Source organism: Mustela erminea, chromosome 3 (genome assembly GCF_009829155.1).
Source record: "Mustela erminea isolate mMusErm1 chromosome 3, mMusErm1.Pri, whole genome shotgun sequence".
Lineage (NCBI taxonomy): Eukaryota > Metazoa > Chordata > Mammalia > Carnivora > Mustelidae > Mustela > Mustela erminea.
Genome location: NC_045616.1, coordinates 124,321,270 through 124,334,040, shown reverse-complemented (window position 1 = coordinate 124,334,040; position 12,771 = coordinate 124,321,270). Strand labels below are relative to the sequence as shown.

Here is a 12,771-nt window from a genome sequence, read left to right as displayed (position 1 = left end):
CTTGTTGGCTGAGAGATCAAAGAAATGGAGAATCACTGGACTTGGATCACAAATGGATAGACTGTATTGATGAACACAGCGCTGTCTGGCACCCCAGGATCACCAACTTTTCTCTTGATAGATCCATGAGAGAAAAAGAAAATTATATAAATTATCTTACAAACCTCAGAAATCTTACAATATTTTTGAACAGACTCTCTAAGTCATTCAATGATAGACCCATGTTTTAGAATTTAAGCACAGATTGCCTGACACTTGTAATCGTAAGGTTAACCTGGAGTACATATTAGAATCAAATTCCCAGATCCCTCTCTTAGAGGTTTTGATTGTTTAGGATAGAGAGGAGCCCAAGTGTATGTATTTTTAATAAATACACAAGAAATTTATTATTTGTTCATCTTTGAAAATATTTCTTTAATTATAGTTACCAAAAGTATTCATGTCTTTTTATCCACTAACCAACGAAAGAAAGGGTATTTTAAAAGGATAATATTATTGAGCATTGTGTTGATTGAAATATTTGTGCTTTTAAATTGCATTAGGTTTTATCTTGCTCAGTTAAGAATCACACAATTAAGATAATTTTTCAGTTGTCTTTGAATAACGAGATAAAAAAGAAAAAAATCTCTCAATCATAGGGTCTTAGGAAAATTCTTCAACAACATATTCCATCTTAATACAATAGAAGTCTTTGTCTGGTTATCTAGGAATTTAAAACCCTGACTGAGTAGATTCTAACTGGTTGTAGAATCTACCACAAAACTGGATCACAATAAAAGCCGTAGGAATGTGTAGCTCAGGCAAAATCAGCATCGACCATAATAACCAAACTGAAATGCTCCGCCACTTTCACTGTAAAGAAAGAAAGAAAAGGAAATTATTAAAAAAAAAAAACATTTAAAATCTCTAGGTATTGCACTAAGTGCTCCACAATGAAGAAAATTTAAAAATGGCATAGTATGCAGAGGTTGTGCCACAAGCAGGTGGGTTTTGCCTGCTCAGCAGCACTGCACATGTTCCCCCCACACCTGAGGCTGTTTAGCTCTTCCTACACACTACACCACAGCTTGAAACCTGCACAGACCTGAGAGGGGAGAGGAGTAGAGATTTTCAGATTAAAGGAGAGGAAATATATGTGATAGAAAATAGGTCAGAAAAATTGACCAAACTGAAAGACTGCAAACTCCTTTTGAGTGAAGGATACAGGAAAGGGGTTTGCATGGAAGGTTCCAGAATGCCCTGCTTCTAAAAAAGGTTTGGAGTGTGTCGTGGAGTTCAAGAGACAGAGCGGAGCATCAGGGAAGCACTTCTTAGCATGAACAAGCCCGCTGTGATGGATTTCAGAGTTCTGTAGCTTCCTCAATAATGCCCATATTAGCTTGCAGTTACACCAGGGAGACTACCTACCATTTATCATCTGGACTTTGGAATTATATCAGTCACTAGACTGTCATTAGTAAATCATGATAATTAAATTAAGTTCAACTGGTTGGATTATACATTTGCAGAATATCCACAGAGTTATATTTGAGAGCTCAAATACAAAACTGCTTCCAGAAATGAGAATTTCAGGGGAAAGTACAAGTGTGTTTCTGTGGCTTTTACAAAGAGAGTAGTTATTTTCTGTATATACTGTGCCTAGGCTATCAAAAACATGGGTTTTCCTATCATTCTATGATGGTTTCTTCATTATTTGGGGAGAGCCATATTTAGTCTTACAGTTGTTCTTACAGTTGTTCGTTGCAGAAAACGCATGTGTTGGAATAAGTCTGACCATTGGTTGCACAGACTGGATCCTTTTCTCTTGTGCAGAAATGTGATGGATGCATATAGACCTCACAGCTTGGCTGTTAAACATAAAGAGACAACATAAAATGTATCAAGTAATGAACTTTTTAAATAAAATGTCCTTTAACCTTAATAGAAAATGTTATGCATTTAAATGGAATAAATATATTCTATATTGAGGTTTAAAAAAATAAACATCAATGTACCCACAAGTCCACTTGCACATTAAATATTTTTAGTATATTTTTACACACTCATTATTTTTCTAAAAAAATTTCAAATGGCTAAATGTATTTTTATAATTTGGGCACCTTGCCTGCACTTCTCCTCATACTAAGGTCAGATTTTCCCCAGTTGGCCCTTGATCAGTGAGAGTCTTAGAGGTATGGACCCCCCTACCTTACACAGTTGAAATTCCACATATAACTTTTGTCTCCCCCAAAACTTAAATACCAATACTCTACTGTTGACCAGAAGCCTTATGACAACGTAAACAGTCAATTAACACATATTTTATATATGTATTATATATGATGTTCTTACAATAAAGCTAGAGAAAAGAAAATATTAAGAAAATCATAAGGACGACAGACTGTACTGTCCTGTTAAAAAAAAAATCTGTGTATAAGCGGACCCATGCAGTTTAAAAACCAACTATATTTCATACCACAGGAAATAAGAAAATTTTTAATAATTCCCTTGTCTTTCTCAATAGTTTCACTACTATGTAATCTGATAGTTTCAGATTATTATCTCAGTTGTATGAATTCATATATATGAGTATTTGCATATGTGTATATAACCATATAGATGTAATTTGCTTAATGATGGAAGTGTTGATTATTTACAGAAGTAAACAATAATGTGTATATTCTTACATAACCTGCTTTCTAAATGTCTTTGTTTTTATTTAATCCTCTTATTTTGCTAGAATAAACAGTTGTACTTTAAACACCCTTTAACCCATAACGGACACTTGTCTATAACAAGGCTATAACTAATAATGGAATTTTTAGGTAATGAGATATTTTTACCTTTTCTTTCTTTTTTTTTTTTTTAAAGATTTTATTTATTTATTTGACAGATGGAGATCACAAGTAGACAGAGAAGCAGTCAGAGAGAGAAGAGGACGCAGGCTCCCTGCCGGGTAGAGAGCTCAATGCGGGGTTCGATCCCAGGACCCTGGGATCATGACCTGTGCCGAAGGCAGAGGCTTTAACCCACTGAACCCCCCAGGCGCCCCTTACCTTTTCTTTAATGTCAAATGATTTTGTCTGGCAAGATTCTGTTTCTTGAACTTAATGTAATAATAAAACTGTTTGCTACTTTTGAAGGATCATTCTGTCGTACACAGTGAAATTTTCTGTTAAAACTTACAATATAAAAAATGAAATTTAATTCCTGAAGTAATCAGTATTAACTTACCATTTGACGACTTTCTGGGAAACCTTTAAAAGAAGTTTCTGCAACCAAGCCCCCCACATACAAATTAAAAATAAGATGAGGAAGAAGAGAACACCATCAGAGCCTCTGGTGAAAAGTACCCACATCTTTTAGTAGCAAAATATTACACAAATTGCCTAATCAAGACGCTGCAAATAATGAGATGAGCCTTTTATAGCAGTATCAAAACAGTAAGTTCACAAACTAAATTCAGATATAGAAAAATAATTCCAAATTAGCCTCGCTCTGTGAAAATTATCTTATGTATTCTTTAATAATAATCAAACCCTCCTATAAATACTATAATTGTGATTTTTCCCCATTTTTATAGATAAGACATCTTAGTTGGAGAAGAGAATGATTTGCTTAGCGCCACTTATATGCCTTGCAAAAAGTCACTTAATATGAAGAAAATTGATTATTATTTAATTAATTAGTACTCAGGTCTAATATCAGGGATCTCTCCACTACCTCACAGGTACTTTATTCTGAAATTCATGGGCTACCTTGGGCTTTAAGGAGCATAAGTTGTTAGCAGAGGAATCATTCTTTCCTTACACAAGCCCTTGACTCAGAGGTAGCAAACAACAAATCAGATTTTCAAGGAATGTCAGACCTAGACGACACCATTACTTTCCACACTCTGCATTTAGCAACCATGGAATCTGACTGCCAAAAAGGAAAAAAAAAAAAAAAAAAGTAAATATCTTTTGTCATAGATCAACAAAAAAATAAGTTCATTCTATAAATTCATCCGAACCCACCTCTTTGTCTCCACATCTCTAAGGTGGGAGATGAGATAAGGGAACTCACTGATGCAATTTCAAAAGGTATTTCTAACATACTCAGTTTCATTTTGCCAGTTTAAGATTTATAAATCCTATAAATCAAATTCCTCCATTTCTAGATAATAGCAGTTATTTGCTGCATTTCTAAGATATGGGAAATGCTTCATCGAGGACTGAAAAATGTACTTACCGGAATAATGAGGAAATGCCAAGGCAATGATAAAAATAGCTTTGATCCATGTCAAGAAGAAAGACATTTTTACCAAGTCTGTGGAAGAAACCCACAGAGACATTATAACATATGGCACAGGGACAATCCACCCATTTCCAAATGAAACTTGCTTATAGGTGAAGGAGCTTTTCCACTTTCCTAGACTCCTACTTAGTGTGGACTATTCCCTTTTTCCTTCCCTCAACCCACAGTGTCAAGACATACGTGGTAACAGAAGACCTTGTATGGACTTGAAAGGAACACCAGGCAAGTTCTCTGTGCATATTTAAGTAGGAGCTGTTTAGTCTCCCAACCCTTGGCTCAGCCCACAAGGAGCCAGGCTGCATTTACGGAAACATGCACTTTCAGAATGTTTTTCATCAGAAAGTAAAAGCCATTATTTCAGGAAAGACTGACCCACAGCAGTCTTCCCATCAAATCTCCATACCACAACTACCTTTACAGAGAAGGCAATGGAGACTGGAGTCTCCAGCTCTAAGGACGGTGCCTGTTGGGTTCACTTTACTTCTCCACCATTTCCACCCATCTGAGGAATCCCTTTTTTCCATCTGATGGTGAGGAGCTTAATGGTGGTGAGATGTCTCCTAGCAGGTAAGATGCTGAAGTATTCTGTGTTCTGTCTAGAGGCTCTAAAACAGCCGTGAGAGATGCCTCACAAATGCATTATCCATAGGTCTTCTCTAAGCAGCAAATTTGGGATAGTTTGATCAGATGTATCCAGAAGTATGGGGAGGGGAGATGGTAATAGTGTTTTGAAACCAAGATAGAAGAGAGATGTGAAATCTTTCTAAGCTGTTGAGTTGGGAGGAAAAGGAGAATCAAAAGAAGAGAAGAAAGGATTTGGGGAATTGTAATTAGAAATATAACTTGGACTCAGTATTTTGCAATGCCAGGAGCACACAGGACTTAATTGGAGATTTGATTTGTGTTAACCTTTTTATTTTGAGATCAGTGGAGTTTCTCCTAACCTTAAGTACTAATGCAGGGAGTTCTCATGTTACTGTTAATCAATTTCCCCTAATGGGAACATCTTGTAAAATGATAGTACAAATTCACAACCTGAAATGTTAAAAAAAAAAAAAATCCTACTTGACCATTGGAATGGCCCACTTTGGGGACCTGGGCTAGAGGACAGTGTGTGCCCTGAATTGCATGATGGGTAATTCGATCTTTACCTCAAAGTTAAGTGGAAGACCCTACAGGGTTTGAAGTAGGAAGAGATTTAATCAGAGCTATTTAACTTATCTGTTTTGTTGTCTGGCTCAGTGGTAAGGGATTTGGCAGATGAAAGTCTTAATTTCAAATCCCATCTACCACTGAGTAAATTTGACACAATATTCAGACCTTCTAAGCCACAACTTCCTAATTTTAAATGTGAGAATAATTTCTGTCTCATAGGCTTGCATAAATATTAAGGTTAAAGTATTAAAAGTTTATGCATAGGTTGTGTGTCATTCTTAAATTTGTCACCCTAATCTAACCTGCATTTTTTTTAATCAGTGAAGAAAGCCAAGGTTTAGAAAAGAATCCTTGAATCTAGCACCATTCCATGCAAACTCAATGGGAGGGTACCAAATCTGATAAGTGCAAAAAGTGTTCCTTTATTATAATAAAGTGACTATTGTGTTTACATTTGTCCTTTGAAATATTTAACTAGACACCATCAAAGATATCCATGCAGGCCAATCCTTTTGGCACATTTATGGAGAAATTAAACTGAAGTTCTCTTACACATATTGATCAGCAGAGGTTAAGAGCAGGAGAGACTGCCTATGTTGCACAACAGGTCAGAAGTTTTTAAATTAACCACAAAAGAGAATGTTAAATATATGGATTATTTAATGCATAACTATCCTTCTTGAAAATGTTTAATATGCACAAATGGTTGAATATATGCATAAATGTACAGATATTTAACTATGCTAATACCTCAAACAAATATATATAGTGTATATATAGATATGTGTCCCTGTATGTGTATCTATATGCATGTATATATCTATATATGTATTTATGTATAATAACACATATATTATATTTGTAATAATATGTATTATTACATCTACACATTCATAGATACCTATATACTTATGTACATATACACACATACACAGTATCTGTATACTTACTACATATTATATATAATATGCATACTACACATAGTACATATACATATTTGTATATCTACATTTACATATCTATACACCTAAATTATCTAGGTGAGCCCTAAATGTCATCACAAGTATCTTTATAAAAAAGAGGCAAAAGGAAATTTGATGCAGACACACAAAGAAAAGGCCTTATGAAGATAGAGTTGAGAAATATTTGAAGATTTAAAGATGATAGGTAATAGATAATATATAGAGATAGATATGATAGATAATACATATAGGTAGATAACAGATGAACAGATAAAAATAGAAACAGAAGAATAAACAAAGATATTTCTCTGTAACTATCTTTTTTCATTTAACAGTCAATCGTATATCCTTGTATAAATATGTACGTAATTATAATATACAAGTACATACACAATTTCTTTTAAGGTATTATTAAGTACTTTTGCTAGCAATGTTGTATTGAACATGACTGTACAGGTCATTATACGCTCATTCAATACAATCTAGACAATTAGAAGCTGAATTTTGAGTCAAATAATATATGCAGTTTAAAATTTACAGATAAGAGCAAATTACTTCCAGCACCCTTGTTGTTTTTTTACTATGAAAAAGATAAATTACAGTCATGACTGTTTCTCCACACCTCATCCAATGACTGTCTTCTTAAATATTCATGTTTCCACATACACATCTAAATATATACACACATACAAAATATATATATTTGGATTATTTTTTTTAGTTACAGAATTTCTTCATTTGGGAATTAAGTTAAAATTATAAGTTAATGAAACCACAATTTCTATTTTTTATTACTTGTATCAATTTTTGTCTATAAACATGGCTTACCTCCCTATGTAAGTCCTGAATGTGTGAAGAAGTGATTTTTTTTACTAATTAATAAAATTCACTGTGATTTTCTTCTCTGCAAAATGAGAAATTCTGAGTCTGTGGTGGAACCTCTTGTCACACATGGCATTTACAAGTAGAGCAGCTTATTTGAACTGGTGATGTGTGAACTTTTGACAGGCTGCCTATCATCTACGGCCATACCACCCTGAACGCACCCGATCTCGTCTGATCTCGGAAGCTAAGCAGGGTCGGGCCTGGTTAGTACTTGGATGGGTGACAGGCTGCCTATCATACCCATTTAAAAGCTCTGAATATTAACTCTTGCTGGAAAATGCTGACTACATGCTTACTTATGTCTCCTCTCCAATGTTCCAAAATTTATAGCACTTAGGAGATCCTTTTAGATACTGAAGACAAAATAGCAAATATAAGGCGATCAATACAGGCAAGAGAATTAACCATGGGATTCTGTAGAAGCAGGCAATTCCCAATATCCAAGAAGCAAAAGAAACTAAAACTGATCATCAGAGGCAGGTTTGGTAATCACATCTTGTAGCTGGATACAGTTGAAAAACGATGGTCGGGGCATCTAGATGGCTCAGTCAGGCATCTGCCTTCAGCGCAGGTCATAATCTCAGTGTCCTGGGATAGAGTCCCAGGGCGGACTCCCTGCTGAGCAGGGAGTCTGCTACTCTCTCTCCCTTTGTCCCTTCCCCTGCTTGTGCTCTCTCTCTCTCTCTCAAAATAAATAAATCTTAAAAAAAAAAAAAAAAGAAAAAGAATAGAAAAGAAAACCATGGTCAGCCAATGAACTTTATTCTTAAAGAAGTCAAAGAGTACCTCTTATGGGAAGGCGTATGTCATTATCCAAACTAATAAACTCAAAGATATTACTTTCTTCCGAAAGATCAGATTCATTGATGCTCTCTGTGGGATATTTTGCCTCACTTTCCACCTGTACATAAGCCCAAGTCTGTCTCTGAAGCAAATTGCCTTGTCAGAAAACAGGCAATATCTTACCTGCCATAAAGAAAATTCCTTTATGGAATTTTCACAAAGGAATGTGGGGATGGTCACAGAATGGTTTTGCATCTTGATTTTGATGGTGGTTACACGACCATGTGTATTTGTCAAAACTCAGAAAGGTATACCAGAAACAATGAATTTTACCATATATAATTTAATTTAAAAATTAAGTTAGAAATTTCCATTTTAAAAAACAGTATAGTAACCAACTATCTGATCTTACCTGAAAACCAACATTTTAAAATTTGTAACTATTTAATGTAGATCATCTAATTTAAAATAGCCTTTTCATGGTGTCACTTTTTTAAAAATGATGTCTGGAAATGCATAGGAAAGAAATTACACTTGACCTCGAAGAGCCCATAGGTTAAATCACATTTCTTTCCCTTCATACCTAGAAATATAAATTTAAGTGACAGATTTAGGGAACTATCATTCATTTGTGAAACTACTGGGAAACCCACCAACCCCACCCACTACACAGTGGGCAGGGGAGAGGCACGGGGCGGGGGGTGGAGGGCAGAGAATGCAGTCTCCCCTTCATGCAGTTGTCCCCTTCTCTTTGAGCTCCTGCCTCCACAGCAGAGCTGGGGGGATTCTCACATAAACATGGCTTTCCTTAGAAAGCCAGTGATATTCAAAAATCTTCCTCCATTCTGGGAAGTAAGTCTGCAGGCTAAGCAGTGGTTCCTGGCAGCAGGGCCCCTTTGGTTGCTTCTTAGTAAGCCTTTAGCACAGGGGAGTCTGGTTGTTGTTTTTCTTTAGAATGTGTGGTCCTGGTGACTTTTCATCCTCCCCTTGGCCTTGGTTATCAACAAGATAACTCCTACTTAGGGTCCTAAAAGATTAGGAAAGACTTACAAAGCATTAGGATCCTAGGAGGAGTGGTCCTCAACATCCTGCAATGCTTGTGTGGTAGCCAATTCAGTGTTAACATCTCACTGGGGGTGCGGAAGGAAGGATGATGAATGGAGGAATCCAAGATGCTAGCAGAGTGTCCTTGACATAGCTGACAACGAACGAGGTCCCAGACCACATGATTCCTGAGAAAAAGACCCCACAGTTCATTTTATACTGGTATAAGGTGTACAGAGATGTATTTGTGTATGTATATATATATATTTTTTTCCAGCTTTATTGAAATACAGTTAATATATATTGTTAATTTTAAGTTGTGCACGTGTTGATTTGATACACTTTTATATTGTAAATATATTATATATTACAACCACAGTATTAGCTAACGTTTACCCTGTCACATAATTACGTTTTTCTTTTTTGTGGTGAGAATATTTAAGATCCACTCTCTTAGCAACTTTCAAGTGTATAGTCAGTAGCACTAATTATAGTCACTATGCTATACATTAGATCTCTGGAACTTACTCATAACAGAAAGTTTGTACCTTTTGACTCACATCTTTCCATTTTTCCCATTCCCCAGCCCCTGAAAACTACAATTCTACTCTATTTCTTAGTATAGGGTTTTGGTTTTCTTTTTCCTTTAAATTCCACATATAAGTGATACAGTATTTGTCTTTCTCTGTCTGGCTTATACTTAGAATCATGCCCTCAAGGTCCATCCATGTTCTCACCTATAACAGGATTTCCTTCTTTTTCGTGGCTGAATGATGTTCCATTGCATTTATACACACACCATATCTTTATCTATTCATCCATGGACAGACACTTAAGTCGTGTTTTATCTTGGATATCATGAATAATGATACAGAATGGGAGAAAATATTTAAAAATCATATATCTGACAAGGGGTTAATTTCTAAAATATAATAACTCATACAACTAAATAACAAACTCTCCCCCCCTCAAAAAAAAAAAAACACACACACAACAATCTCACAAGCATCTGATTAAAAAATGGGCAGAGGAGGGCCTGGGTGGTACAGTTGGTTAAGTATCCGCCTTTGGCTCGGGTCAAGATCCCAGGGTCCTGGGACTGAGTCCCTTGCTCAGAGGGAGCCTGCTTCTCCCTCTGCCTGCTGCTCTCCGTGCGTGTTCTCTCTCTCTCTCTGACAAATAAAATCTTTTAAAAAAAATAGGAACTGAATAGATATTCTTCCAAAAAAACATACAAAGGGCCAACAGATATGTAAAAAGCTGCTCAATACCACTTATGATCATGGTAATGCAAATCAAAACTACAATGAGGTGTTACTTCATACCTGCCAGAAGGGCTGTCTTCAAAAACACAAGAGATAGCAAATGTTGGCAATGCCACGGAATAAAATGGAACCCTTGTGCACTACTGGTGGGAATGGAAATTGGTACAGCATTATGGAAAATAGTATGGGAGTCACTCAAAAAATTAAATATAGAATTACCATATATTGGAGCAATCCCATTTCTGGGTATATAATCCTCTTGATAACAATATGGCACAACACCATATTGTTACTGTAGACACCAAGTTTCACAGCAGAAATCTAGAAGTTTTTCATCTTGTGTAACTGTAACTTTATATCCACTGAGCAACAGTTTCTCCTCTTCTTCCTCCTTCAGCCCCTCGGCAACCACCACTTTATTTTCTGCTGCTATAAGTTTGGCTACTTTAGATAACTCATACAGGAGAAATCATGCCAGTATTTGTTCTTCTGTGACTAATATTTCATTTAGCATAATATCTTCCAGGTCTATCCACATTATAGCAAATTGTAGCGTTCCCTTTAATTTTAAGGTTGAATAAAATTCCGTTGTATATGTATACCTTCATCCTTCATCCTTTTGTCTGTTGACATTTGGCTTATTTCCATAGTTTGATTATTGTGAATAATGCTGCCATTAACACAGGAGGGTAGATATCTCTTTAAGATCCTTATTTCAATCTTGGGGTTATTTACTTAGGAACAGAATTGCTAGATCATATGGTAGTTCCATCTTCAATTTTTTGAGGCACTTTCATTCTGTTTTCCATGGTAGGTGCACCACTTTACATTCTCACCAATGTCTTAGTCCATTTGGAGTGCTATAACAAAATGCCACAACTGGGTAGCTTATAACAACAAAAAAATGAATGGTTCTGGAGGCTGAGAAGTCTGAGGTCAAGGTGCAAGTGTGGTTGCATTCTGATGAAAATTCTCATCCTATTTCATAGCTAGTGCCTTCTTCCTGTGCCCTCACTTGGGGAAGGGGGTCAGTGTTCTCTTTGTAGCCTCTCTTTTAAGGTATCAATTCAATTTATGAAGGTTTCACCTGCATTACTGAAGTACCTCCCAAAGACCCCAAGAATATCATCACGTTTGGGAGTTAGGATCTCAACACATGAATTTGGGAAGGGCACATTCAGACCGTAGCACTAACAGTGTGCAAGACTTCCAATGTCTCCACATCTTTGCCAACATTTGTTATCTCCAGTGTTTTGGCCATTTTTAAACCTGGTTATTTGCTTTCTGCCATTGAGTTGAAAGAGTTCCTTTTCTATTTTGGAAACTAAGCCTTACCAGATAGGTGGTTAGCAAATATTTTCTCCCCTCTACAAGTTGTCTGTTCACTCTATTGATAGTTTCCTTTGTTGTACAGAAACTGTTTCACTGAAGTAGTCCCACTTATCTACCTTTGCTATTATTGCCTGTACTTTTGATATCACATTGATGAAATCATTACCAAGACCAATGTCAACTTTTTTCCCCTTATGTTTTCTTCTAGGAGTTAAACAGTTTCAAGTCTCACCTTTTAAGTTTTTAATCTGTTTTGAGTTGATTATTTTGTAAATGGTGCAAGATAGATAAGAAATGCCATATATCCAAAAAAGGATAAATATAATCTATATGTTGGTCTAAAAACAAGCACTTCTGTAGTCATATTCCAGTAAATAATAAAATGTTACCAATATTGTTTTAAAAACCCAAGAAAGTCAATGCAACTAGCTGACTGTGTTTGTATCATGTAATCAACTCCCCATCCTCACCCCTCCCAGTTTACCCCTTTCTCATTCCTTTCTCCCACATATACCAGAGGAAGTCACCTAACCAAATTTTCTATTTATGATTCCCTATCTTCCTTGAGAATTCATAACAATGCATATGCTCATGTACAGTTTTGGATATTTTGATAATTCATGCAAAAAAACCCAAAGTGTATGCATCATACATGTCTTTTTTTCTACATTCTCTGTGACATGAATATATACTGATGTTTAGAGCTGTAGTTTCTTTACTTTCACCCCTAACTAATACTTCACTATGTGGATGTATAGAAATCATTGCTGTTTATTCTTCTACAAACTGATACTTGAGGTGTTATTTGTTTTCCATTGTTTTGTTGGATGGATAAGTCTACTCTCAATAGACTTTTACATCTCTTAGTTTTGTGCACAAATAACCACCTATGGAATAGTTTGGAATTTGGGGATAATAGGGTAAATACACCATCACTTTGTATAGATAATGCTAAATAGTTTTAGATCGTATTAGATTCTATTTCTTAACCTTGGTGTAATAATAATACATAATTTTACTTTTTGGAGAATTGGGGTTTTTGTACATTTTGCTTGGTCAATTTTGCTGTG

At 35.7% G+C, this 12,771-nt stretch overlaps 1 protein-coding gene across 1 annotated transcript in view; it reads right to left on the bottom strand.

Annotated features, from left to right (window-relative positions):
- Positions 1-450: 450 nt before the first annotated feature.
- The window catches only part of LOC116586880 (sperm-associated acrosin inhibitor-like), a 29,796-nt gene continuing 17,475 nt past the window's right edge, over positions 451-12,771 (bottom strand). The window contains exons 2-6 of the mRNA XM_032337398.1: positions 9,111-9,292; positions 4,210-4,287; positions 3,214-3,251; positions 1,732-1,847; positions 451-852 (exon numbers count right to left, since the gene is read on the bottom strand). Of these exons, the coding sequence (XP_032193289.1) occupies positions 807-852; positions 1,732-1,847; positions 3,214-3,251; positions 4,210-4,287; positions 9,111-9,186 (354 nt within the window). The 5' untranslated portion in view covers positions 9,187-9,292 and the 3' untranslated portion in view covers positions 451-806. The remainder of the gene's footprint in view (positions 853-1,731; positions 1,848-3,213; positions 3,252-4,209; positions 4,288-9,110; positions 9,293-12,771) is intronic.